At 43.4% G+C, this 27546-nt stretch overlaps 2 protein-coding genes across 54 annotated transcripts in view; both read left to right on the top strand.

The window, feature by feature from the left end:
• CLIP1 (CAP-Gly domain containing linker protein 1) overlaps positions 1-16939 on the top strand; it is a 148311-nt gene extending 131372 nt beyond the window's left edge. For 37 of the 50 annotated variants that reach the window (XM_074008174.1, XM_074008170.1, XM_074008166.1 and 34 more), the window contains 6 exons: positions 5685-5705; positions 9229-9346; positions 9432-9582; positions 10171-10220; positions 14209-14333; positions 15279-16939. In XM_074008174.1, the coding sequence (XP_073864275.1) occupies positions 5685-5705; positions 9229-9346; positions 9432-9582; positions 10171-10220; positions 14209-14333; positions 15279-15504 (691 nt within the window). In that variant the 3' untranslated portion in view covers positions 15505-16939. The remainder of the gene's footprint in view (positions 1-5684; positions 5706-9228; positions 9347-9431; positions 9583-10170; positions 10221-14208; positions 14334-15278) is intronic. The other 13 variants (XM_065524987.2, XM_065524984.2, XM_074008206.1 and 10 more) reach the window with 1 other exon arrangement.
• A 2430-nt stretch (positions 16940-19369) lies between these two features.
• The window catches only part of VPS33A (VPS33A core subunit of CORVET and HOPS complexes), a 35403-nt gene continuing 27226 nt past the window's right edge, over positions 19370-27546 (top strand). For 2 of the 4 annotated variants that reach the window (XM_005572488.3, XM_045366160.2), the window contains exons 1-4: positions 19370-19536; positions 21544-21609; positions 22359-22486; positions 24566-24752. In XM_005572488.3, coding sequence (XP_005572545.1) covers positions 19435-19536; positions 21544-21609; positions 22359-22486; positions 24566-24752 — 483 coding nt within the window. In that variant the 5' untranslated portion in view covers positions 19370-19434. The remainder of the gene's footprint in view (positions 19537-21543; positions 21610-22358; positions 22487-24565; positions 24753-27546) is intronic. The other 2 variants (XM_074008214.1, XM_074008213.1) reach the window with 1 other exon arrangement.

Raw genomic sequence — 27546 nt, 5'->3', positions numbered from 1 at the left:
AGCTGGGCGAGGTGGCAGGCGCCTGTAGTCCCAGCTACTCGGGAGGCTGAGGCCGGAGAATGGCGTGAACCCGGGAGGCGGAGCTTGCAGTGAGCCGAGATCTGGCCACTGCACTCCAGGCTGGGGTACAGAGTGAGACTCCGTCTCAAAAAAAAAAAAAAAAAAAAATGTTTCTATTTGCTTTAAAAGGCTTTTACTTACTCTCCCATGATAGTCAAATGATACTCAAATTAAAAACTAGGATAACTTTTTCAGTATTTTCCAGTAAGGAAGAACACGGCCCACAGAAATAATTGTACAGAAGCCTGTTGCTTCTATAAGCTGATAAGTCTTTGTCTGCTCTTTTAAAACGTGCAGTTTTTGTTTAGAGAATGTCTGTGCTACACAGTGCCAAGCAAGTTTAGGGGGTGCTACTGTTGAGAACCACAGTCTGTCCAGCGGGCGCTACAGAATGGGTACATATCACAACAGTGATGTGCTTTTTGTTAGAAACAAAACTAGAAATAAAAACAAACCTTAAACAGTAGCATAACCAGTAATTTCTCCATGCTCTCATGAAGTATTTTATTCCCACTCGTCAGGGCAGAGCAGGTTTCCCCACCAACCTACTGAGGTGTGTGTTTTACGCAGCATTGTCTCCTCTGCCAGCATGGCAGTTGCTTAGGAGTTGAGGGTTTTATTTATTTATTTAGATTTAGCTATTTGGATTCCATTAGCCACATTCTAAAGGACATTAGGCTTTGGTCCAGGGATGCATTTTCTTTTTTAAATTTATTTTTTTTCAAGACATGGTCTTGCTCTGTTGCCTTGGTTGGAGTACAGTGGCTCAATCATGGCTTATTGCAGCCTCAATCTCCTGGGCTCAATTGATCTTCCCACCTCTCAGCCTCCCAAGTAGCTGGGACTACAGGCATGCATGCGTGACCACACCTGGCTAATTTTTTGTTTGTTTGTTTGAGAGGGAGTCTCACTCTGTGGCCCAGGCTGGAGTGCAGTGGCGCGATCTCGGCTCACTGCAACCTCTGCCTCCTGGGTTCAAGCGATTCTCCTGCCTCCCTCTCCTGAGTAGCTGGGACTACAGGTGCCCACCACCACACCCAGCTAAATTTTTGTGGTTTTAGTAGAGGCGGGTTTCACCGTGTTAGCCAGGATGGTCTCAATCTCCTGACCTTGTGATCCACCTGCCTCGGCCTCCCAAAGTGCTGGGATTACAGACGTGAGCCACCGCACCCGGCTTTTAAGTTTTTTTTTTTTTTTTTTTTTGAGATGGAGTCTCTCTCTGTCACCCAGGCTGGAGTGCAGTGGCGCAATCTCGGCTCACTGCAAGCTCTGCCTCCCGGGTTCACGCCATTCTCCTGCCTTAGCCTCCTGAGCAGCTGGGACTACAGGTGCCCGCCACCATGCCCGGCTAATTTTTTGTATTTTTAGTAGAGATGGGGTTTCACCATGTTAGCCACGATGGTCTCGATCTCTTGACCCTGTGATCTGCCCGCCTCAGCCTCCCAAAGTATTGGGATTACAGGTGTGGGAGCCACCGTGCCCAGTTAAAAATTGTTTTATAGTGACAAGGTCTCTTTATGTTGCCCAGGCTACCTTTCCTTTTTTTAAATTTAGAAATACTTAATGAAATTTCCCTAAGGTGGTGTTTATACTCAGAATGCTTGTGTGTTTCACCACTGCCATGCCCCTGATAAGTTTTTGTCTAATTCTTTTTTTGAGACAGAGTCTTGCTCTGTCACCCAGGCTGGAGTGCAGTGGCATGATCTCGGCTCTCACTGCAACCTCCACCTCCCAGGTTCAAGCAATTCTCCTGCCTCAGCCTCCCAAGTAGCTGGGATTACAGGCGTGCACCACCACGCCCGGTTAATTTTTGTATTTTTAGTAGAGACAGGGTTTCACCCTCTTGGCCAGGCTGGTCTCTAACTCCTGACCTCGTGATCCATCCACCTCAGCCTCCCAAAGTGTTGGGATTACAGGCGTGAGCCATTGCACCTGGCCTGTCTGATCTTTTAAAATGTGCGTTTTTTGTTTAGAGAATGTGCTTTACACGGTGCCAAGCAGGTTTAGTGGGTGCTACTGCTGAGAACCACAGCCTGTCCAGCAGTTGCTGCAGAATACTAAATGGGTGCATATCACAATAGTGATGTGCTTTTTTGCTTATTAGAAACAAAACTAAAACTAAAACTAGAAACAAACCTTAAAGAATAGCATGACCAATGATTCTCAGCCCAGCCAGATGTTCTCCGGGGACCTTGAAAAGTGATGCCTAGTTTGCCGTGCCTAAACCTCATTCCTGTTTACAGGCACCAGTCTGTCTCTGTGGGCCTCAGGGTATTTAATTTTACATAAATAAGGTTTTTATTTATTTATTTTTAAACGCTTATGTAAGGAGTTATCAAGGACATATGGAAAAATAAATAGGACTTATTCCTGTAGCATTCTGGCAAGGGAGCTGTGACCGGGCAAGGTGGTTCATGCCTGTAACCCCAGCAGTTTGGGAGGCCAAAGAGGGAGGATCACTTGAGCATGAGAGTTCGAGACCAGCCTGGGCAACATGGTGAGACTGTGTCTTCATTTAAAAAAAAAAAAAAAAAAGAGGTCAGGCGCTGTGGCTCACACCTATAATCCCAGCATTTTGGGAGGCCAAGTCGGGTGGATCACTTGAGGTCAGGAGTTCAAGACCAGCCTGGCAAAATAGTGAAACCCAGTCTCTACTAAAAATACAAAAATTAGGCCGGGCGCAGTGGCTCACACCTGTAATCCCAGCACTTTGGGAGGCCGAGGCGGGTGGATCACAAAGTCAAGAGATCGAGACCATGCTGGCCAACACGGTGAAAGGTGAAGCCCTATCTCTACTAAAAATACAAAAGTTAGCTGGGCATGGTGGCACATGCCTGTAGTCCCAGCTACTCGGGGGGCTGAGGTGGGAGAATTGCCTGAACTCAGGAGGTGGAGGTTGTAGTAAGCCGAGATCGTGCCACTGCACTCCAGCCTGGTGACAGAGCAAGACTCCGTCTCAAAAAAAAAAAAAAAGACTGGTGTCTCCCTACATTTATGTAGCACTTCATAATTCACAAATTGATCTCATCTCAAAACAACCCAGTGAAATATAATGGTGGAGCTTACATTTTCAAATGATGAAATTAGCTGGACATGGTGGCACATGCCTGTAGTCCCAGCTACTCAGGAGCCTGAGGTGAGAGGATCACTTGAGCACAGGTTTTCAGTGCTGTAGTGCACTCTGATCATGCCTGAGAAGAGCTTCTGTACTCTAGCCTGGGCAACATAGCGAGACTCTGTCTCTAAAATAAAATAAATACATAAAACGATGAAACTAAAACTCAAAAAGTTAGGCAAGTTGGCCGAGAACTCAGGACTAATAAAAGATGGGTGCAGGCTAAAGACTCAGGTCATCAGATTTTTATGCTGGTTCTCTTCTCAGTGAATTTTTCAGCTTTTTATTTATTTATTTATTATTTATGTATATATATTTTTAAAAAAATATGACGTACTTAATGACAAAGTCCTTATGTAACTTTAAATTACATGCCTTTCAAAATACGGTTAGGCATAGGACGTTTTTCATGGCTTAAAAAGATGGAATATGGCCAGGCGCAGTGGCTCACGCCTGTAATCCCAACACTTTGGGAGGCCAAGGCAGGTGGATCACCTGAGGTCAGTAGTTCGAGACCAGCCTGGCCAACATGGTGAAACCCCGTCTCTACTAAAAATACAAAAATAGCCGGCGTAGTGACGGGCGCCTGTAATCCCAGCTACTCAGGAGGCTGAGGCAGGAGAATCGCTTGAACCCGGGATGCAGAGGTTGCAGTGCACTGAGATCGCGCCATTGCCCTCCAGCCTGGGCAGCAAGAGCAAAACTCCGTCTCAAAAAAAAAAAAAAATGGAACAAATTTGGGGGCTGTGAAGTTCTCTCCTACTTCTCTCTGTTCCTGTTTTATGTCCTCAATGTTTAGGGGAATGTCTCTTGAAAATCACTCTTAATTTTCATCAGAAATTATAGATAAAGATAACTTTTTCTGGGAGTGAAAATTTCACTCCTAGTTTCTCATATGTAAAAGTGTTTTTTGTTTGTTTGTTAATTAATGCTTATGGAAAGTTATCGCTATTTTAGAAACCTGTATGTAAATGTATTTTAGCTAATAGTTGGGATGCCTTCTAAAAGTCAGTTTGATGAAGGATTCATATGTAGGTCTGTGTGTAATGATTAAATAAATGTATCAACCATTGAGTACCAAAAAGAACAATATACTATTAATTTAAAAAGCCTTGCAAATACTTACATTGTGAAGTATTTGAAATGTAGTTGGTCATGCAAGAACTGAGAGCTTAGTCAACACTTGAATTCAGAAGTGGTCATTAAATATACATAGATAAGAGAGTAATAGAATCACTTTGGCCAAATGGTCATGATATTGAAGTGCAGACGTTACTCCCAACTGTAGGATTAAACTGGTTATCATTAAGAAGTTAGTAGAATCTGGCTGGGCACGGTGGCTTACACCTGTAATCCCAGTGCTTTGGGAGGATCACCTGAGGTCAGGAGTTCAAGACCAGCCTGGCCAACATGGTGAAACCCCATCTCTACTAAAAATACAAAAATTAGCTGGGTGTGGTGGCACGTGCCTGGAATCTCAGCCACTCAGGAGGCTGAGGCAGGAGAGTTGCTTGAACTCAGGAGGCAGAGGTTACAGTGAGCCGAGATTGCACCACTGCACTTCAGCCTGGGCAACAGAGCGAGACTCTCATCTCAAAAAATGAAAGAAAGAAAGACAGAAAGAAATTAGTAGAACCTTTCTTTATTTGCTGTTGTTTTTTTTTTTTTTTTGTAACTTTAAACACCGAGTTGCAAGCAATATGTAGTAAAAATTTTTCCCCAAGCATAAAAATGTAATCATTTCTTTGAAAAACTCTCAAGTTGGGCAAGCCTTTTAAAACAGGCTCTAAGAGTCTAATGGGTAAAGCAGGGTATGCCTCGCATTGCTCTAATTGCCAGAGCTGGGGGGGTCTGTTCATCTGTGCCTCTGAAGCCTGATGCAGATTCGGGAGCTGGTTTGGTTTCGCTCCCTTCTCCAGGCTTTTTCGTGTCAAAGAAGGGGCTCCAAAGCCAAAGCACAAGGCATGGATTTTTGGAGTCAGAATGCATCCTGTCAGTGCCCATGCAGTATTTCTGTTAGGAGTGAAAACTGGTTTGACAATAAAGCCCCCAAATTCTGAAGAGGTCCCGTGCTACTTCAGCTCATCCGGCTCACTGTGGGTTGCTAACTGTCTGACTGTCTCCGAGCTTGCGCTACTTACCAATGCTCATTTCACCCCTCTCTTTTCCCTTTCCTACTCTTGCTTCCTTTGCTATATCTGTGTGTCTTTAATGGTAAGACTAAAGAAAGTCTATCCACGTTATAATAAATAAATTTCATATATTTTTAGTAAACCAAATTGTTGTATATATTTTTTGGCTGCCTTTGTCCCTCTGTGTCTTGCTTTTGTTTTGTAAAATATTCTCAGCAGTATATATATATATATACACACACACAAACACACACATATATTTCCTTTTTATATCTATATACAGCAAATAACTTCAGTGCAAATTTAGTCTCCTTACTGTATTTGCATTTCTCTTCATGGTTCTAATATTTGGTTCTTGTTATCTTGCATTTTTAAAGCTTGCCCAGTAACACTTTAAGGTATTTGCTTCATTACTGGAATTTATTTCTTATATAAGTAGTAAGGAAAGAATCTAGATAAAATGTTCCCTTGGGAGATGGAGAGAGAGAGATTTCTGGTCCCTCTATCCCTTCTTTCATATTATGTTTATTTTCCCTTCTTGATTTTTTTTTTTTTTTTTTTTTTTGGTAATACCAAGTCATTCCAGCTAATGGCTTAATACAATTTGTGACTCAGATGTCAGTAATGTTGGCATAAACGATGGTTTATTTTCGCCCCTCCTGGTGGTTTGCATGGTGGAATTGGGGCTTAGAGATGGCTTAAGAAGCTAGCGATGACGATGGGTCGCAAAGATGAGCTGCCAGAGTCTACTTACCCTGTCATCTGGTATATAAATCACAAGTCAGATTTCTTAACCATGCACGTGTTGGTAACTTGTATAAGAAACATTCTGGCAGCCATCTCCTTAGAAAGCAGCCAGACTGAGAGGTTGTGTGTGTATGTGATTATGAGCAGAGTCTGTTTGGTGGCCCCCAAGAAGGACACCTGTCCCTTTTTCCTTCTGCCAGCTGGAGGTTTGTTTATTCCTCCCCAGCACTGAGCATCTGTGGGATCTTGGCCAAATAGAGTCCCGATTATAGGGAAATCTAAATCTCTTCTTGACAACCCCAAATCCTGGTATTTTTTTAGTAAAAACATTTAAAATTACATTTTTCAAATTTGAGTTGGATTTATAGCAAGTGAAGCTCTGGAAATCATTTTTATAACACAATCAATTACTAAATGCGTTTAATAGAAACATAAGAAACCCGGGAATTTTTTTTTTTTTAGACGGAGTCTTGCTCTGTTGCCCAGACTGGAGTGCAGTGGCACTATCACAGCTCACTACAACCTCAAGCTCCTGGGCTCAAGCGATCCTCCCGCTTCAGCTTCCCTAGTAGCTGGGACAACAGGCATGCGCTGCCATGCCTAGCTTTTTTTTTTTTTTTTTAAGTTTTTGTAGAGGCGAGGGTCTCACTGTGTCAGCCAGGCTGGTCTCGAACTCCTGGCCTCAAATGATCCTCCTGCCTTTGCCTCCCAGAGTGCTGGGGTGACAGGCATGAGACACCGTGCCTAGCTGAAACCCAGGCTTTATTGCATTTTTGGATGACATCAGATATTTTTACTTCCCAGATGGCAAAAAGCGCCTGTACATTCCTTTCATTTAAGTTGCTGTTTTAACCTAAGCAAGAGCCTATGTCCTAACAAGGTGTTACTAGCTTAGTAATTTACCTGCACTGATGCCCACCCGTTTCCAGTGCGTGAGTAATGTTGGGGTTTTTAATTCAAGAAATTTCTGTCTCAGATTCTTTTCTTACTACTTCTCATTCTGGAGTGTAAGTGTAAGCCACACAATGAGATAAATACAACACTTATATTTTCATCTTTGTGTAGAGTTTCAATTTGCCATAAGTCATGAGATTTCTGTAACTTGTGTGCCGGATATCTTGGGTCTCACTAACCAGACATACATTCTGCCGTTTCTAACCTGGGCCTTAGTTTCCTGTTCCTCCAGTTGGTTCCAAAACAGACAACCAGTACATCCTCTGCATTTTCCCAGTTCCTTGGAATAGCAGCAGGTGTGATTTGACTTCTTGTGAAGGTTATGACCGCTCACTGATGATTGTCTCTGCTAATGCAGTATCTTAGGTTGTATGGCTTGTGGCCTAGCCTAGGAAATTTTTCTCCAGTTTTGTTTTTCCTAAAGTATTTTTGTCATTTTCCTCTCGTGTTTCACACTGCATGTCGCTTGAAAACGTTTTATTGTAAAATAATTTCAGATTTCCAGAAGAGTTGCAAACATAGTGCATCCAGTTCTCATAGACCTTCCCCCAGATGCCCCTAATTGAACATCCTACACAGCCCTGGCACAGTTATCAAAAAACTAAGAAATTACCATGAGCAGCATACTCTCAACTGAAACAAGGGACTTCATTCAGATTTCACCAGTTTTCTCACTAATGTCCTTTTGTGTTCCAGCATCCAAACTAGGATCCTGCCTTGCAGTTCGTTGTCATATCTCCTTCGTCTCCTCTGTATGTGACAGTTTCTCAGCATTCTCTTCTCTTTAATGACCTTGGCATTTTAAAATGCAAGTTTTTATTACAAAACTTTAAGTATGGCCAGGCACAGTGGCTCACACCTGTAATCCCAGCACTTTGGGAGACCAAGGTGGGCAGATCACCTGAGGTCAGTAGTTTGAGACCAGCCTGGCCAACATGGTGAAACCCGGACTCTACTAAAAATACAAAAATTAGCTGGGCATGGTGGTGGGAGCCTGTAATTCCAGCACTTTGTGAGGCTGAGGTGCACAGATCACTTGAGGTCAGGAGTTTGAGAACAGCCTGGTCAACATGGTGAAACCCCCATCTCTACTGAAAATACAAAAATTAGCCAGACATGGTGGTGTGCACCTGTAATCCCAGCTACTCCGGAGGCTGAGGCAGGAGAATCGCTTGAACCCAGGAGGCGGTGGTTGCAGTGAGCAGAGATCACGCCACTGCACTCCAGCCTGGGCACCAGAGCGAGACTCTGTCAAAAAAAAAAAAAAAAAAAAAAAAAAAAAAAACCCACAACTTTAAATAGGTACACATATGGAAACACATGCTAGCCTGCTCTTTGGGCTTTTTCACTGTGTCCTGCGTCCCTCCCTGTTCCTCCTTCATCTTTCCCTTTTTCTTCCCACTCCCACAGCCCACTCATTAACGGCCTCACCCCTGCCCTCTGCTGATAACCAAGTACTGAGTCAGGCTGAGAACATAACCAGGCGTTCTGAGCTCCTCCTTCCAGGCTCCCCATGCTTTCATTCTGCACCTGAGAAAACCATTGTAACATTTTCTGTTCTAGCCTTTATGGAATTACCACTAATTTCTATGAGCTAATTTAATGTCCTCTTCAGAGTCTATGGCTGGAAAGTAATAATCCTTCAGTTTGAGTAATAATAATCATCTTTACTACTGTTTTGGCCCATAACATCTTAAACACCCATTCTTGGAACTTGCTAAAAAAGTTACTGAAATTAGTGAGAACCAATTGATATTTCCAGCATAAAGCTGCTCTGCATGACATCTGTATAACTGCTTTGCATGTGTGCATTTTAATTGTTATTATTGCTTGGTAATAATTTATTCAAGAATTAACAAAATTCAACTCGGGGTTAGATTTTAGTAGAATATTGGGGAGGGTGCAACCGGTTTTTCTTTTTTAATTCTACCTCTTCCAAATTTATTAACTTGTTTCTTTAAGTTCAAATGGATACAATCATATGCAGACTCTGGCATGTCTATGCATAGGTAAACTTTTTCTCCCCTCACAGTAAGTAAAATTTCAAGTAAAATTTTGTGAGCATAATAGCCTTAACTCCCTATAAAACTTCCCTGTTTTTTATATATATATATATTTTTTTACATTAACTAACGTTAATGATATGTTTGTTCAAGAACACTTGTACACTGACCAGTCTTTCGGTTGATTTGTGGAACTTTTAACTCTTTGGTCTTTTAGAGAATCCAAGTTCATAAAAGACGCAGATGAAGAGAAAGCTTCCTTGCAGAAATCCATCAGCATCACTAGTGCCTTACTCACAGAGAAGGATGCCGAGCTGGAGAAACTGAGAAATGAGGTAGAGTACCACACAGGGTGCGCGAGCTTTCACGCTGCCTCCGTTTGTTCGAACGCCCAGCCTAAGCTCAACAACTGTGTTTCAGGTCACAGTGCTCAGGGGAGAAAACGCCTCTGCCAAGTCCTTGCATTCAGTTGTTCAGACTCTAGAGTCTGATAAGGTGAAGCTTGAGCTCAAGGTAAAGAACTTGGAGCTTCAACTCAAAGAAAACAAGAGGCAGCTCAGCAGCTCCTCAGGTAAAGGACGCCTGCCCAGTGCTGCTCTGTGCACCGCGCTTCCTCCCGAGGAGCCCTTTCTAGTAGAGATGCTCTTCGAAGACAGCTCTCGTGCTGCCCTGACCCTGACTCTCCTCAGGGTCTTCCACTACTTAATCAATCGAGGGCTAACACCACGTGCCTGCCGTCCCTATTCCTGGGCCTTCTTGTGGTCTGTCAATGTTGTCACAAACCTACGATGATGACTGCCTGCTGCCATCCAGACTGGGGGGTCTTAAAGTACACAGCAGTGCAGGAGAAGAGGTGGTCCCTTTGGTGAAGAAGGGTGGATTGCCTGTGTACGTTCAGATGGATGTGACAGGCATTCTTACCCAGGAGTTAGCAGGCCTGAGGGAGAGCACGACGTGAAGGGCAGGGCTGGTGTCTGTGAGACCCTGTAGGGTCCCGCAAGGGGACAGGAACTCATCCACATGTGCTCAAAGTGGTGCATCTGGGAAGTCCACAGGAAAATGAGTTTTGAACACAGGCCCTTTCCCTGCAGTTTAGATTGTGATTAAAAATATACATCTCTTCTCCCTCCACTTTTTTTTTTTTTTCCTCAAATACAAGGTAATACGGACACTCAGGCAGACGAGGATGAAAGAGCCCAGGAGAGTCAGGTAATGTTCCTGCCTTATTGCTTTGCTTTCTTGCTATTTTTCAAAATCATTGAGTCTTTTGGTTTATTTTCCTTCTCATTTGATGCCTTTTGTATCATTTAGTCTTTTGAATGGGTAATACATTCCTCTAGTCCAAACATTAAACAGAATTAAACATATATACATTAAATATCCAAACCTTCTCTCTCTTCTGCTCAGTTCTCAACCCTGCAAACAGTTAATTACTGTTATTAGTGTCTTTCCTTTTCAGAGATTTTTTAAAAATGTGTATATAAGCCAACACTAATACAGTCTTCCCTCCCTTTTGTAACGTAGATAATGGCATACTCTACATAAACCGTTCTGCACTTATCTTTTTTATAGCTATGTAGTGTTCCATTACGTGGATTTACTATAATTTAGTCAGTTCCCTATTGGTTGACAATGACCCTTGGGATGTTTCTGATCCTTTGGGTGTATTATAAACAATGCTGTAAGGAATTATCTTGGGCAGCTATCATTTTACGTATTTGTATTTCTGCAACATGAATTCCTAGAAGTAGAATTGCTCTGTCAAAGGGTTACTCATCTTAACCTTAAAAAGACTGATTTCTTGAAAACTCAGTCTCTTAAAGCAAAAATTAACAAAACAACTTTAGTTTTAAACTAAAAATGGGATTAGGCCAGGAATGGTGGCTCATCCCTGTAATTCCAGCACTTTGGGAGGCCAAGGTGCAATGATTGCTTGAGCTCAAAAGTTTGAGACCAACCTGGACATAGCGAGACCTCATCTCTACAAAAAAAAAAAAAAAAAAAAAAAGCCTGCAGCCTGGGTGACAGAGCAAGACCCTGTCTCAAAACAATTAATTAATTTAAAAAAAAGTTAAGGGCCTGGGTCAGGTGCAGGGGCTCACGCCTATGATTCCAGCTCTTTGGAAGGCTGTGGCAAGCGGACTGCTTGAGATCAGAAGATCGAGACCAGCCTGAGCAACAATGGCAAGACCTTATCTCTATAAAAAATAAAATTACTGAGGCATGGTGACATGCTCCTGTAGTCCTAGTTACCCCAGAAGCTGAGGCAGGAGGATCACTTGAGTCCAGAAGGTTGAGGCTGCAGTGAGCCATGATCATGCCACTGCTCTTAGGCCTCACTGACAAAGGAAGAACCTGTCTCAGAAAAAAAAAAAAAAGGTGGGGTGGGGGGCCCGGGCACAGCAGCTCACAGCTGCAATCCCAGCACTTTGGTAGGCCAAGGTAGGCAGACCACTCGAGCCCAAGACCAGCCTGCGCAACATGGGCACTCCAGCCTGGGTGACAGAGCAAGGCCCTGTCTCAAAACAGACAAAAATTTGTAGAAAGGGATTATATAAAGGCAAACTATTCTGTATTTGGAAATATAATTGTATACAGCAATAAACATCCATCTTTTAATTTTAATAATATATTTTGTATGTATTAGTCATGTTCAAAATTCAAAAGTACAAAAGCCACATTTTATTTTTAAATAAAAGAAAAACTCACCTTGAGGTTTTAGTTGCCAGACACCTCCCTTGAGGGGCATGAAACGATTCAACATTGTACAAACTTCCCATGGATTAGCATTGTCCTCTTTGTATGTCTACCGGGCTTAATAACTAACAGTGTCTTCTCTTCCCCCTTCCTTTCTGCTTCGGTCTGTTTCATCTGCTGCTGACAACACTTTTCTTCCCATCAGCAAATGGTTCGTTTCATGTTTCCTAATTTGCGTGCACACGTGTGTGTGTGTGTGTGTGTGTGTGTGTGTGTGTGTGTGTGTGTGTGTGTAGAGTTTCCCACTATACTTACATCCGTATTGTGGCTTTTTCTTCTTCCTCAAATGGAGCTCTTAACATGATGATGACTTAGAACATGCACTTTGAGAAGTGAAGATAGACTCAGTAGGTCTGCCTTCATAGGTGGCCTCCATGATGCTGGGATATGCTGCAGAGAAGGACTGCAGTGACTGCTAACTTTGCTTCATAACTCCCCAGCAGGAGAAAAAGACCAAATATTTCTTTAAAAAGTAAAATATTTATGTATATATGTATGTGTATATCTATATATATTTTAAATATTATAAAGTGGGTTCTTTCAATTTAGAGAAATGAGATGTTTTTATTATTTGCAGAAGAAAGAAATTTTTTGTTTTTAAGTCAAAATGCCCTTCGTTTGAAAGGAAATGTTCAGGACAAGAGCAGTCCCTCCTGTTGGCCATCTTGTTGTCCCTGCTGCCCCAGGGCTCTTGGCACAGGTGCTTGCCCTCTGGGTGGTACCTGAACACCGCCTAGTTGGCGTGCTCGGCTGTCTCTCCTCGGTTGGGAGGGAGCTTTAGCTTTCTCCATTTTCCCTGAGGACATGTTTACTTATTGCTCCACCATTACCAGTCAGTTGATAAATGACAGTCTGAAGGAAATTTCCATGTGACTTTTTCAAATCTACAGAAAAGAAAAATCCTGGATGTATTGTAGAGTTTAATGGAAGAACTAACCTTTTTATGCAGTGTGTGTGTGTGTGTGTGTGTGTGTGTGTGTGTATTTATCTGAGATGGAGTCTTGCTCTGTTGCCCAGGCTGGAGTGCAGTGGTGTAGTCATGGCTCACTACAACATCCGCCTCCTGGGTTCAAGCGATTCTCCAGCCTCAGACTCCTGAGTAGGTGGGACTACAGGCATACACCACCACACCTGGCTCATTTTTGTATTTTTACTAGAGACAGGGTATCACTATGTTGGCCATGTTGGTCTTGAACTCCCGACCTCAGGTGATCTGCGTGCCTCGGCCTCCCAAAGTGTTGGGATTACAGGCGTGAGCCACCGTGCCCGGCCAATATTTTTTATGTGGTAGAATGAAAACAAACTTGTGCCCATATATTCAGAAATGTAAGATTATGACTTTTGGAGAATGCAAGATTTTTCCTATTAAAAAAAAAATGTTTCTTATAGTTTTTCATGAACCAATAGCACTCCACCAACCCACAGACTTAGATGTTTAGGAATAATTTCATCTGGGCGCGGTGACTCATGCCTGTAATCCCAGCACTTTGAGAGGCCAAGACTGGCGGATCACGAGGTCAGAAGTTTGAGACCAGTCTGGACAATATGAGGAAACCCCGTCTCTATTAAAAATAGAAAAATTAGCCGGGTGTGGTGGCGCATGCCTGTAGTCTCAGCTAGTAGGGAGGCTGAGGCAGGAGAATCACTTGAACCTGGGAGGCAGAAGTTGCAGTGAGCCAAGATCGAGCCATTGCACTCCAGCCTGGGCAACAGAGCAAGACTCCGTCTCATAAATAAATAAATAATTTCATGGCCCAGCACAGTGGCTCACTCCTGTATTCCCAGCACTTTGGGAGGCCAAGGCGGGCGGATCACCTGAGGTCAGGAGTTTGACACCTGGCCTGGCCAACATAGTGAAACCCTGTTTCTACTAAAACTACAAAAATCAGACAGGCATGGTAGCACGTACCTGTAATCCCAGCTATTCAGGAGGCTGAGACAGGAGAATCGCTTGAACCCAAAAGACAGAGGCTGCAGTGAGCTGAGATCCTGACACTGCACTCCAGCCTAGAAAACAGAGCGAGAAAAAAAAAAAAAAGAATAATTTCATTTGCCTCAAAAAGAAATGAAGTTTTACCCATGTTATACCTAGAAACATTTAATGAAGTGTAATTTAAATGTTTTTTTAAATATAAAATAGCATCTACTCAGGAACATTTGAAGAAATCTGAAAGGTATGAGGGGGTAAAAGAAACTGCCATAGTCTTACCACCTAGACATAGCCTCATTTAAGTTCAGCTCTTTACTCACACAATCTCAGCATGCCTGTCCTTGGGGAGAGTGAAAAGCATGGGTTCCTAATAGCCACTGTTGGCCCCTTTTGCACATTTTGCCGCCAGAGCTTAAAGGTATAAACTTCATGACTTCTTGATGCTTCAGCTTATATATATTCTTGACATTTTACACATCTTTTTTTTTTTTTTTTTTTTAAACAAATCAGATTGATTTCCTAAATTCAGTAATAGTGGACCTTCAAAGGAAGAATCAAGACCTCAAGATGAAGGTGGAAATGATGTCAGAAGCAGCCCTGAATGGGAATGGGGATGACCTGAACAATTATGACAGGTATTTCATATGAAGACATACTGATTGCTGTAATCCCAGCACTTTGGGAGGCCAAGGCGGGCAGATCACTTAAGGTCAGGAGTTCGAGACCAGCCTGGCCAACATAGTGAAACCTCGTCTCTACAAAAAATACAAAAGTTAGCCAGGTATAGTGGTGCATGCCTGTAATCCCAGCTACTTGGGAGGCTGAGGCAGGAGAACTGCTTGAGCCTTGGAGGTGGAGGTTGCAGTCAGCCAAGATTGTGCCACTGTACTCCAACCTGAGTGACAGAGCAAGACCTTGTCTCAAAAAAAGCCATACTGATTGGAACCTTAGTTTCATCAAAATAAATATGTTTTTAAAATCAGCTTCTCTAGGGGATTGTAAAAAGACGCAACAAAAAAAACCAATTGTTTTGCGGTTCCTTTGCCATAAATAGATTTCCGTAAATCTGGCAAGTGAGTGAGAGGAGACTACAAATGGTTTGATGTGAAAATTTTAAATGTGAGGCTGGCATGGTGGCCACACCTGTGATCCCAGCACTTTGGGAGGCCGAGGTGGGCAGATCACCTGGGGTCAGGAGTTCGAGACCAACTTGGCTAACCTGGCAAAACCCCATCTCTACTAAAAATACAAAAAAATTAGCTGACGGGGGTGGTGCGCGCCTGTAATCCCAGCTACTCAGGAGGCTGAAGCAGGAGAATTGCTTGCACCCGGGAGGCGGAGGTTGCAGTAAGCCAAGATCATGCCACTGCACTCCAGCCTGGGTGACAGAGTGAGACTGCATCTCAAAAAATCAAACAAACAAAAAAACTTTAAATGTGGAATAATGTACTACTTATATTGGAGGCTCACAGACTTGACCATAGTTAGTTCATGCTTAATTTTTTAAATTCTTTGCAAGTGTTCTTGTCTCTTCAGTTTCTTCTTACTCATTTTCTGATTTCACACATTGACATTTGTAGCGATGATCAGGAGAAACAGTCCAAGAAGAAACCTCGCCTCTTCTGTGACATTTGTGACTGCTTTGATCTCCACGATACAGAGGATTGTCCTACCCAGGCACAGATGTCAGAGGACCCTCCCCATTCCACACACCATGGCAGTCGGGGTGAGGAGCGCCCATACTGTGAAATCTGTGAGATGTTTGGACACTGGGCCACCAACTGCAATGACGACGAGACCTTCTGATGAAGCCTCAAGTGGAGGACACGGCTCTCTCAGATGCACTCGCACTGACACAGCGTAACACCAGCATTGTGTGTGCAGACTCCAAGAGAACTCATGGTATTTTTTACCCCATCAGCAAATCTAGGAAAATATTTTGATCTTCAACAAATTGCCCTTTAGTCTCCCCTTATGAGTTAGAAGAATAAATATTTAGTAGGTGAGTTTTCACCTCGAATTTTGTTTTCTTGATTTTCAAGTTTGAAGACATTGCACCAGATGCCATTACATTTATTGTCCCTAGACCTCATAGAAAAATCCCTACCCTTATAATACCTTATTTAAGTAACTTTAAATTATGCCGTTACTTTTCATATTTGCACTAAAATATTTCCAGGCTGCATTTGTATATTTAGATTTTTTGGTTAAGCTTTGACACTGGAATGAGTTGAAAAAATGTGCCATTTTGCATTTTCATCTACTCATTTAAAGTATTTTATTCTTATTCAAAGAAATATCTGAGCTCTTTGCACTACCTGTTATCAGTAGTGCCTTTGTTTCAGGCTTGATAATACTTAGCTGTGATTATAAAATCATGAAGCAGGTAAAGGGAGGGGAAAGCCCCCAAACTGCTGTGGGGACATTTGATAATCTATATGCTGCACCCACTTAATCTACTGTGGTGTTTTGTTTATTAGTTTTCCATAATTTCAGCTTCTATATATTATATGTATATATTTTTTAAAAATCTATATTTTGGGAAAAAAACATACACAATGTGTCTTTCTTTTTGGATATTTACCTTTTTGAAAAAGAAAACACTTAAAATGATCATTAGGACATAACGGACTAGGCCAGACATAGCATCATGCGGCTTTGCAACATTTTCATTTGTTTTCCTTTTATTTCTTAAACAGATTTAAATAACTGGAGGAATTTTCTCCAATTTTGTTTCCTTCTCTAGCAGGTATCCCCAGCAGTCAGTTAACAATAAGCCAGTATAAAACGCCTAAATTAACCAGTCTACAATCTTCCTTTACAAGTTTTTTTTACTGTTTTTAGATGAATGTACGATGAGAAATTCAACATTAATAATTTTGGATTTTCTTATCACAAAAAAGAAAATGAAGGACCTCAAAGCACCAGAACAGTTTATCGACCAGTTTGAATCTATTTATCTTCATTTGAATGTCTTCTAGAATATGTAAAAAGGAATAAAATGTATCTTCCATGCCACATGTACAATAAGAACTTCTATAATTGTATATATGCCTTTGATGTATTTTCCCCTCAAGATGATCAACTGTGTGTTTGACAGTGAATATTAAATCTGTTACCAGTTGAAATTTTTGGTTATAAATGTAATACAAATTGTTTCACAAACAGAAAACATGTAAAGCAGTATTAAAATTTGGCCAAACAAGTGTTCTGTATCTACTTTAATAAGTGGTTATTCGTTTTTGTTTTGTGGGTTTGGTTTTGTTTGAGACAGGGTCTCACTCTGTTGCCCAGGCTGTGGATTGCTGCAGCCTCCAATTCCTGGGCTCAACCAATCCTCTCGCCTCAACCACTGAAGTAGCTAGGACTACAGGCAAGTGCCACCACACCTTGCCAATTTTTTTTTTTTTCCCCCGAGACGGAGTCTTGCTCTGTCGCCCAGGCTGGACTGCAGTGGCTCAATCTCAGCTCACTGCAAGCTCCGCCTCCCGGGTTGACGCCATTTTCCTGCCTCAGCCTCCCCAGTAGCTGGGACTATAGGCATCTGCCACCACGCCCAGTTAGTTTTTTGTATTTTTAGTGGAGACGGGGTTTCACCATGTTAGCCAGGATGGTCTCGATCTCCTGACCGTGATCCGCCCACCTTGGCCTCCCAAAGTGCTGGGATTACAACGCCTGGCTAATTTTTTAATTTTTTTGTAGAGAGTGAGTCTCCCTATGTTGCCCAGGCTGGTTTTGAACTCCTGGGTTCAAGCGATCCTCCCACCACAGCCTCCTACAGTGTTGGGAGTACAGGTGTGAGCTGTACTTGCCCAGCCAATAAAGGGCTATTCTTTTTTGCTAATGGTAGTAAACTGATATTCTCAGGTTTGTCATAATGGTTTTACTTCAAATGATCAAACCCTATACAGTCATATAGCAATTTCTACTGCAGTCTTGTTACTAAATGGTTTTTAAGAAATTGGTGGCTGGCTGGGCGCGGCGGCTCACGCCTGTAATCCCAGCACTTTGGGAGGCAGAGGTGGGCAGATCACGAGGTCAGGAGATCAAGACCATCCTGGCTAACACGGTGAAACCCCATCTCTACAATAAATATAAAAAGTTAGCTGGGTGTGGTGGTGGGCGCCTGTAGTCCCAGCTACTTGGGAGGCTGAGGCAGGAGAATGGCGTGAACCCGGGAGGCGGAGATTGCAGTGAGCCAAGATTGCACCACTGCACTGAAGCCTGGGCGACAGCGAGACTCCATCTCACCAAAAAAAAAAGAAGAAAAAATTGGGGGCTGGGCGTGGTGGCTCACACCTGTAATCTCAGCACTTTGGGAGGCCAAGGTGGGCGAATCATGAGGTCAGGAGATTGAGACCATCCTGGCTAACACGGTCAAACCCCGTCTCTACTAAAAATATACAAAAAATTAGCCAGGCGTGGTGGCACATGCCTGTAGTCCCAGCTACTCGGGAGGCTGAGGCAGGAGAATTGCTTGAACTCAGGAGGCAGAGGTTGCAGTGAGCCGAGATGGTGCCACTGCACTCCAGCCGGGGTGACAGAGCAAGACTCCGTCTCAAAAAAAGGTAAGCTATTCACTCAAAGAAGGAAATTTTCATCTTTGACCAGATCCCAAAAAGCCCATTTCCACCCCCAAAGTATTGAAACGCATATATTCTACTAATATTAATAATTTATTGAGCAATTAAGTTCCAGGCACCCAGCTAAGCCTCTCACGTGGACTACACGATGAAATTCATGTCCTCTTTGGTCCTCACTACAACTCAGAGGTAACATGATTTTACTGAGGTACAGTAATTTTACTGAGGCAAGTGGTGGGACCTGGATTCCAGAAGCAATACTGTTTTGTGTGAAATGCCACATCTCTGTAAAAGTCTGTTAGGAAGGGATTACCCCCCCTCCCCCCCAAAAAAAAAAGTCCACTCAAGATTCCCTCGACTCCTCACCATACTCATACATTTTAGCTCACAAATCAAAACAGCCTTGATTAGTGCAAAGCTAAGAACCTTCTGACTGCTATAATTTAAAATATTTGAGCAGTGGGTGGCGTGCTTCCAGCTACTCCGGCGCTGAGGTGGGAGGATCACTTGAGCCCGGGAGGTAGAGGCTGCAGTGAGCTATGATCACGTCACTGCACTCCAGCCTGGGCGACAGGGTGAGACCGTCTCAAAAAAAATGTGCTTTTTTTTCTATCCAAATTTGGCCTTAAGATATCATCTTACAGCAAGTACCTTTGCTGCAAATAAAAATTCGCGATTTTTAAAAGGGACAAGAGAGAGTCAATGTTTTGTTTGGTTGGTTGGTTGGTTGGTTTGTTGTTGTTGTTGTTGTTTGAGACGAAGTCGGCCCAGGCTGGTCTCGGACTCCCGGCCTCAAGCTATCACTCCTACCTCGGCCTCTTAAAGTGCTGGGATTACAGGCGTAAGCCACCGCGCCCGGTCTACTCCAGATCTTTAAAATCGCTTTTCAGCGCCGGACGACTCCTGGAGTGACCAGGTTCTGAAACGCGCCCTGGGTCTTGGCGAGAATCTGAACCACCACTGGGGTAGAAGAAAGAGGTGGACACTAGGGCCAGGCGAGGTAGAACCCCAACCCGGTAGCTTCCGTTTTCCGAGTTGGCATGCGCAGCCGCATCAGTCACGTGGACGCGTTGTCACGTGACTGCGTCAGTGGTCCTCCCGTTGGAACCGGCGGACGTGGTTGGCGTTGTGGGGCAGGGGGTGGTGGGGCAAGATGGCGGCACACCTGTCCTACGGGCGAGTGAACCTAAACGTGCTGCGCGAGGCGGTGCGCCGCGAGCTGCGCGAGTTCCTGGACAAGTGCGCAGGAAGCAAGGTGAGGGGCGGGAGGCAGCGACACCGCCCTCGCCTCCCTTGGTCCGGCCTGGCTTAATCCGTTCCCTGCCGCCTGAGTTCGCGGTTTACGAGGTCCCCGGGGCTTCCAAGGAGGCAAGCCTCGGGGCCCTTTTACCTGCACCCCTGTAGCGATGAAGGTGGGGCCCTGGGCGTACGGCCTGGACCCGGAGTGGCACCGCGACTGTTTTGTGAGAGCAGAGTAAGCCACTGTGATAGCCCAGCCGCTGATGAGCCGGTTTACGTCAGGTGTTTCCTCTGCTGCCTGCCGAGGCACCGGACGGGTGGGCGGTCCAACAATGTGGATGGTCCAGTGTCCATTCATTACGGGGATCATACGTGTCAGTACAAATCGTACCTTAGAAACTGTCTTGAAACACCAGCACCTTGCAACCTGCTGCTCACGCGTGTTAAGAGAGAAGTTGTAATCATTTGGGCTTTTAACCTGGCCTCCTAAGGTAGTATAACTTATCTAGTAGCACCGTTTTCACAAGGGAGTCAGGAACTAGATCAGAGAATTTATAGGATTTCTTCTGAATGGTGTCACTTCTCCTTCATCCCCTTAGGGTTTATACGTCACCCTAAGTTACAGTACAACTGTGAAAAGTCGAACTGGGGAGCCTCAGTCTTGGAGAGAACAGAACCCGAAGAGGTAGAGTGGGTGCTAGCAGCCTTTGAGAGAAAAAAACAGGCTACATCATAGGGGTCCAGTTTCAATTCAGCAAAGGATGCTGAAATCTGAATAACATCATGGATTTTATCAATGTCAATTTCCTGGTTGTAATATGTTACCCCTGGAGGAAACTGAGCAAAGTGTACAGGGGCTCGCTCTGTATTATTTCTTTTAATTAAATGTTAATGTACGATTATTTAAATAAATATTTTAGTTTAAGAAAAAAATTTATACTGGAGTTAAGCAGTAGAAATACTCATAGGGGTCCAGAGCAGTGACTTGTGGTGTCAAAAAGTCCTAGGTTGGAGTCCTCACTCCCTTACACTCTGTATGGTCTGAGGTCTCTATATGGCCTTGGAAAGTTACTTAAACTTACTGAGCTTTTAAGAATTTTCTCTTCTGGCCAGGTGTGGTGGAAGAGGAAGTGCAATGTAATCCCAGCACTTTGGGAGGCCACAGCAGGCAGATCGCTTGAGCCCAGAGTTGGAGACCAGCCTAGGCAACATGGTGAAATCTCATCTCTACTAAAACACAAATTAGCCTGATGTGGTGGCACACACCTGTAGTCCCGGTTACTCCAGAGGCTGAGATAGGAAGATCATCTGTGCCCAGGAAATCGAGGCTGCAGTGAGCTGTGATTCCACCACTGCCCCATCTCCAAAGAAAAAAAAAAAAATCCTCTTTTGCCCAAATAAGATTTGTGATACCTATATCGTAGGTTTTAATTCTGTATAATTGACAATTTCCATATAGCTCAATTTGATAAATCCATGACACAGATATACAAGGATGTGAATGTGGTCAGAAGTAATTAAATTTTTTTTTATTCGGCCGCATGCATTGGCTCATGCTTGTCATCCCACCACTTTGGAAGGACAAGGTGGGTGGATCACCTTAGGTCAGGAGTTCGAGACCAGCCTGGGCAACATAGTGAAACCTCATCTCTACTAAAAGTACAAAAATTGGCCAGGCATGGTGGTGCATGCCTATAATCCCAGCTACTCAGGAGGCTGAGGCAGGAGAATCACTTGAACCCTGGAGGCGGAGGTTGCAGTGTGCCGAGATCACACCACTGTACTCTAGCCTGGGCAACACTCAAGACTCTGTCTCAAAAATGAAATAACAGCAAAAGCCCAAACATTTTTAAATTCTTTTTTCTGCTTTATTGTTATTTTAACCTTGTAACACTAAGAGAAAATTTTTTAACCCAGAATTTGAAGCAAATATTCCTCCTGTTTATGATAGGCAATTTTTTATTGATATTGTTAAAATTCCTGATATTAACTATAATAAGAGAATGTTTCTCCCCTCTTACAGGCAATAGTTTGGGATGAATACCTAACTGGACCCTTTGGCCTGATTGCACAGTATTCACTATTGAAGGTAAATGAGCTATTTGGGGTTTGTTAAGGGATTAATAATTCTGTACTTTAGCAGTTATGATAGGATTTTATATTTCTTCCTGAATCATTGGTTTGCAAGGCTGTTTGGTCTTTATAAACACTAATACTAGTGCCCGATTAACATTTTGTATCCATTGGCCAGTGATTCTGTACTGATTCTAGCATTATGTGACCATTACCTGGTGTCTTTGATAGTTCATCATGTAAGCATCATTTGAATGCTGATGCAGTAACAGTGGCTTTAAGGCCGGGCGCGGTGGCTCATGCCTGTAAACCCAGCACTTTGGGAGGCCGAGGCGGGTGGATTGCGAAGTCAGGACTTCAGGACCAGCGTGGCTGCTGTGGTGAAACTCTGTCTCTACTAGAAATACAAAAATTAGCTGGGCACGGAGGTGCGCACCTGTAATCCCAGATACTCGGAAAGCTGAGGCAGGAGAATCACTTGAACCCAGGAGGCGGAGGCTGCAGTGAGCCAAGATCGCGCCGTTGCGCTCTGGCCGGGGTGACAGGGCGAGACTCTGTCTCAGAAAAAAAAACAAAAAAACAAAAAAAAAACCAGTGGCTTTATATTGAAACTTTGTCCTTTATGTATTTGGCTTTGAGGGAATCTAAATTTCGATATTAAAATATTAACGTGCACTTGATTGGGGGTATTTATGATTTCTGAGTCTGAAAATGACAGGCAAATTTCAGTCTTTCTGTTAACCTTTTGTGTATGTGTTTGCCTAGGAACATGAAGTGGAAAAAATGTTCACACTTAAAGGGAATCGTTTGCCGGCAGCTGATGTCAAGAATATTATTTTTTTTGTCAGACCCAGGCTAGAGTTGATGGATATAATTGCTGAAAACGTGCTCAGGTATCTCAGAGCTTGTGTTTGATCTAAAAGAGTTTGGTCCATATGATGCTTTTAATGTATGAGCTCCTTCTCATGGTAGACCCTCACTCTTGCCAGTGCAAGGTGGTCTTTTGAAAAACTGGGATAAGCATGGAAGAATATGAAAGAGAAGATGGGGGCTGGGGGAAGGTGGAAATGGTTAATGGGTACAAAAAAAATAGAATGAATAAGACCTACTATTTGATAGCACAGCAGGGGGACTATAGTTAATAATAACTTAATTACATATTTTTAAACTTGAAGAGTGAGGCTGGGCATGGTGGATCACACTTGTAATCCCAGCATTTTGAGAGGCCAGAGCAGGTGGATCACTTGAGGTCAGGGGTTCGAGACCAGCCTGGCCAACGTAGTGAAACCCCGTCTCTACTAAAAATACAAAAATTAGCCAGGTGTGGTGGCGTGTGCCTTTAGTCCCAGCTACTCGGGAGACTGAGGCATGATAATCTTTTGAACCTGGGAGGCAGAGGTTGCAGTGAGCTGAGATCACGCCACTGCACTCCAGCCTGGGTGACAGAGGGAGACTCCATCTCAAAAAAAGAAAAGAGTGTAATTGGATTGTTTGTAACTCAAAGAATAAGTGCTTGAGAGGATGTGCCCGCCTGTTCTCCATGATGTTCTTATTTCCCACTGCATGCCCATATCAAAACATCTCATGGACCCCATAAATACATGTGCCTGCTATGTACCCCCCAAAAATTGAAAATAGAGAAGATGGGAAACTTAGGAGGTCGTTCTCAGCAGTTTGAGAGGAGGGTTATCCTATAACCCCATTCCTTCAGGATAGCCAAAAGCTTAAACCTGTGTCAGTAAAAAGGACCTAGTTTAAAAAAATAAACCTCCAGCAGTAATTTTTAAATATACTGCATGTACTTGAATTTCATAAGCAAAAAAAAAAAAAGCTGATTAAAATTTAATATAGCATCCAGTCTATAGAGGAAGTGCTCGCAGCCCAGTCTCCACTCTGTGGTACAATTGATTGTTGCAGCCCCTAAAATCTTAAAAGCATGTGCGCTATTTTTGGAAGTCCTCTGTCAAGGAGAGTAAGGCCGGGAGTCAAGAGTGATCTTTCATTTTAATTTAAGACTCTTTCTGGCTGCATTGCTTCGGTTGAAGAACCATTTGTTTTTAGTGAGACACAGATACCCTATTTCAATAAACCTGAGAGCTTTAATGCCCCATAAATGGTTTAAGAGAATGCTAGAAAGTTCTAGCCAGGACTCAGTGCTGCTTTCCTGTCGGGGAAGAAAGAGAGAGAGAGTGGGCACAGCTGTAACACTTTCTGTCTGAGAGTCAGTTTTTGGTTATTTTTTTGAGACACAGTCTCACTCTGTTGCCCAGGCTGGAATGCAGTGGTGGGATCTCTGCTCACTGCAACCTCTGCCTCCGGGGTTCAAGCAATTCACCTGCCTTAGCCTCCCAAGTAGCTGAGATTACAGGCACACCATACCCAGCTAATTTTTGTATATTTTATTTTATTTTTTATTTTGGGATGGAATCTCACTCTGTTGCCCAGGCTGGAGTGCAGTGGCGTGGTCTTGGCTTACTGCAACCTCTGCCTCCCGGGTTCAAGTGATTCTCTTTCCTCAGCTTCCCGAGTAGCTGGGATTACAGGTTCCTGCCACCATGCCCGGCTAATTTTTGGTATTTTTAGTAGAGATGGGGTTTCACCATGTTGACTAGGCTGGTCTCGAACTCCTGACCTTGTAATCCGCCCGCCTGGGCCTCCCAGAGTGCTGGGATTACAGGTGTGAGACACTGTGCCCGGCCATTTTTGTATATTTTATAGAAATGGGGTTTTACCCTCTTGACCAGGCTGGTCTCGAACTCCTGACCTCAAGTGATCTGCCCACCTTGGCCTCCCAAAGTGTTGGGATTACAGTTGTGAGCCACTGCACCCAGCCTGAGAGTCAGTATTTATATTATTTATCTAGCCAGCATTTATTTAGTGCCTGCTGTGTGCCAGGCAGTGGGGATAAAAAAAGCAAAGTGGTCTATGACTTATAGGAGCTCATAAGCTAACAAATGTTGCTTCCTTTGCAGTGAAGATAGACGAGGCCCAACGAGAGATTTTCATATTCTGTTTGTGCCACGCCGTAGCCTGTTGTGCGAACAGCGATTGAAGGATCTGGGAGTCTTGGGATCCTTTATTCACAGGGAGGAGTACAGCTTAGATCTCATTCCATTCGATGGGGATCTCTTATCCATGGAATCAGAGGGTGCGTTCAAAGTAAGTTTGGCATTTCCTTAACTTGAGGCATTAATTTTTGCCCAGTTTCTGAGTGTGAAAGTATCACAGTATTGATTACTGTGAAGCTGAGTCCCATTTTATATGTTTACTGATGCTTCAGATTTTCTATTCAAAAAATTGTTCGTTTTCTTTGCCCATTTTTTTCTCTTTGAGTAATTCTTCGTATATTCTAGATGTTGACCATTATGGGTTATAAAAGCTGCAAGTATCTTCCCAGTCTGTGACTTGTCTTTCAACTTTGTTTTTTGTTGTTGTTTTATTTTATTTTATTTTATTTTATTTTATTTTATTTTATTTTATTTTGAGATGGAGTCTCGCTCTGTCGCCTGGGCTGGAGCGCAGTGGTGTGGTCTCGGCTCACTGGAACCTCCGCCTCCTGGGTTCAAGGGATTCTCCTGCCTCAGCCACCTGAGTAGCTGAGGCGTGTGCCACTATGCCCAGATAATTTTTGTATTTTTAGTACACATGGGGTTTCACCATGTTGGTTTGCCAGGATGGTCTTGATCTCTTGACCTCGTGATCCACCCGCCTCGGCCTCCCTAAGTGATGAGATTACAGGCGTGAGCCACTGTACCCGGCTTAACTTTCTGTATAATGTCTTTTATCATGTAGACACTTCCCATTAAAAGTAGTTAAATTTTAAAATAATAGCTTTATTTATTATAATTCACAATACTGGCTGAGCTAAGTGACTCATGACTATAATCCCAGCACTTTAGGAGGCTGAGGCGGGTGGATCACCTGAGATCGGGAGTTTGAGACCAGCCTGGGAAACATGGGGAAACCCCGTCTCTACTAGAAATACAAAAATTAGCCGGGTGTGGTGGTGGGTGCCTGTGGTCCCAGCTACTCAGGAGGCTGAGGCAGGAGAATCACTTGAACCTGGGAGGTGGAGGTTGCAGTGAGCTGAGATCACGCCACTGCATTCCAGCTTGGGCGACAGAGGGAGACACTATCTCAAAAAAAAATAAAAACAGAACCAAAACTCACAATGCCATGAAATTCTCTCCTTTAAGGTGTGAAATTCCAGTGGTTTTTAGTGTATTCACAAAGTTGTGCAACTATCTCCACTATCTAAGTATGGCACATTTTAACTATCCCAAAAAGAATTCCCATGCCCAGTAGCAGTCCTTCCCTATCTGTCCTTCCCCCAGCCTCTGGCAGCCACTAATCTAGTTCAGTCTGTATGAATTCACCTATTCTGGAGTTTTCTTTTTTTCTTTTTTTGAGGTAGAGTCTCACTCTTTTGCCCAGGTTGGAATGCAGTGACATGATCATACCTCACTGCAGCCTTGACCTCCTAGGCTTGAGTGATCTTCCAGCCTCAGCATTTTGAGTAGCTGGAACTACATGCATGTGCCACCACACTTGGCTAACTTTTAAAAATTTCTTTTATTTCTATTTTTATTTTTTGGAGAGACAGCATCTTACTATGTTGTCCAGGCTGGTTTTGAACTTATTCTGGAGATTTCTTAGAAATGAAATCCTGTAATACATATGTGGTCCTTTGTGTCTGGCATCTTCACTTAGTATAATGTTTTCAGGGTTCATCCAGGTTGAAGCCTGTGTGAGGCCTTCATTCCTTCATATTGCTGAATAGTATCCCATTGTAATGATATTATCATTCATCAGTTGATGGACATCTGATGGGTTGTTGCCACTTTCTGGCTGTCACAATACTGCGAATATTGTGAAAAGTTTTTATGTGGATGTATGGTTTCATTTCTCTTAGATATACCTAGGAGTAGAGACTGGGCATGGTGGCTCACGCCTGTGATCCTAGCACTTTGGGAGGTTGAGGTGGGCGGATCACCTGAGGTTGGGAGTTCGAGACCAGCCTGACCAACATGGAGAAACTCCATCTTTACTGAAAATACAAAATTAGCCGGGCATGGTGGCACATGCCTGTAATCCCAGCTACTTGGGAGGCCAAGACAGGAGAATCGCTTGAACCTGGGAGGTGGAGGTTGCAGTGAGCCGAGATTACACCATTGCACTACAGCCTGGGCAACAAGAGTGAAACTCTGTCTTAAATAAATAAATAAATACACACACGCACACACACACACCCCCCTAGGAATAGAATTGCTGAGTCACGTGGTAACTCTACATTTAACAATTGGAGGAGCTGCGAAACTTTTGCACTGAAGCTGTACCGTTTGTACTCCTAGCAGCAGTGTGTGAGGGTTCCAGTTGTATATCCCCATGGACGTACTTGTTATTCTGTCTTTTTTTTTTTTTTTTGAGACGGATTGTCACTTTGTCACCCAGCCTGGAGTGCAGTGGCGCGATCTCGATCTTGGCACACTGCAACCTCTGCCTCCTGGGCTCAAGCGATTCTCCCGCCTCAGCTTCCTGAGTAGCTGGGATTACAGATATATGATTTCCAAATATTTTCTTTTGTTCTGTGAGTTCTTTTCACTTTCTTGGTGAAATTGGTGTCGTTCAATGCACTAAAGTTTTACATTTTGATGAAGTCCCTTTTATCCTGTTTTCCTCTTGTTACTTGTGCTTTCAGTATCATCTCTGAGAAACCGTTGGCTACCCCAGATCACAAAGATTCACTCTGAGGTTTCCTTCTAAGAGTTTTATAATTTTTTATTTTTTAAAGAGACGGGTCTTAACTATGTTGCCCAGGCTGGTCTCAGACTCCTCTGAGCTCAGGCAACCCTCCCACCTCAGCCTCCCAAAGTGCTGGGATTACAGGCATGAGCCACCATGCCCAGCTTATGATTTTCTTACATCTTACGTTTCGGTCTTCAACCCATTTTAA

This window comes from Macaca fascicularis, chromosome 11, assembly GCF_037993035.2.
Source record: "Macaca fascicularis isolate 582-1 chromosome 11, T2T-MFA8v1.1".
Classification (NCBI taxonomy): Eukaryota; Metazoa; Chordata; class Mammalia; order Primates; family Cercopithecidae; genus Macaca; species Macaca fascicularis.
Note: the sequence above shows the minus strand (reverse complement) of the source record. Positions and strands in the feature narration are given on the sequence as shown.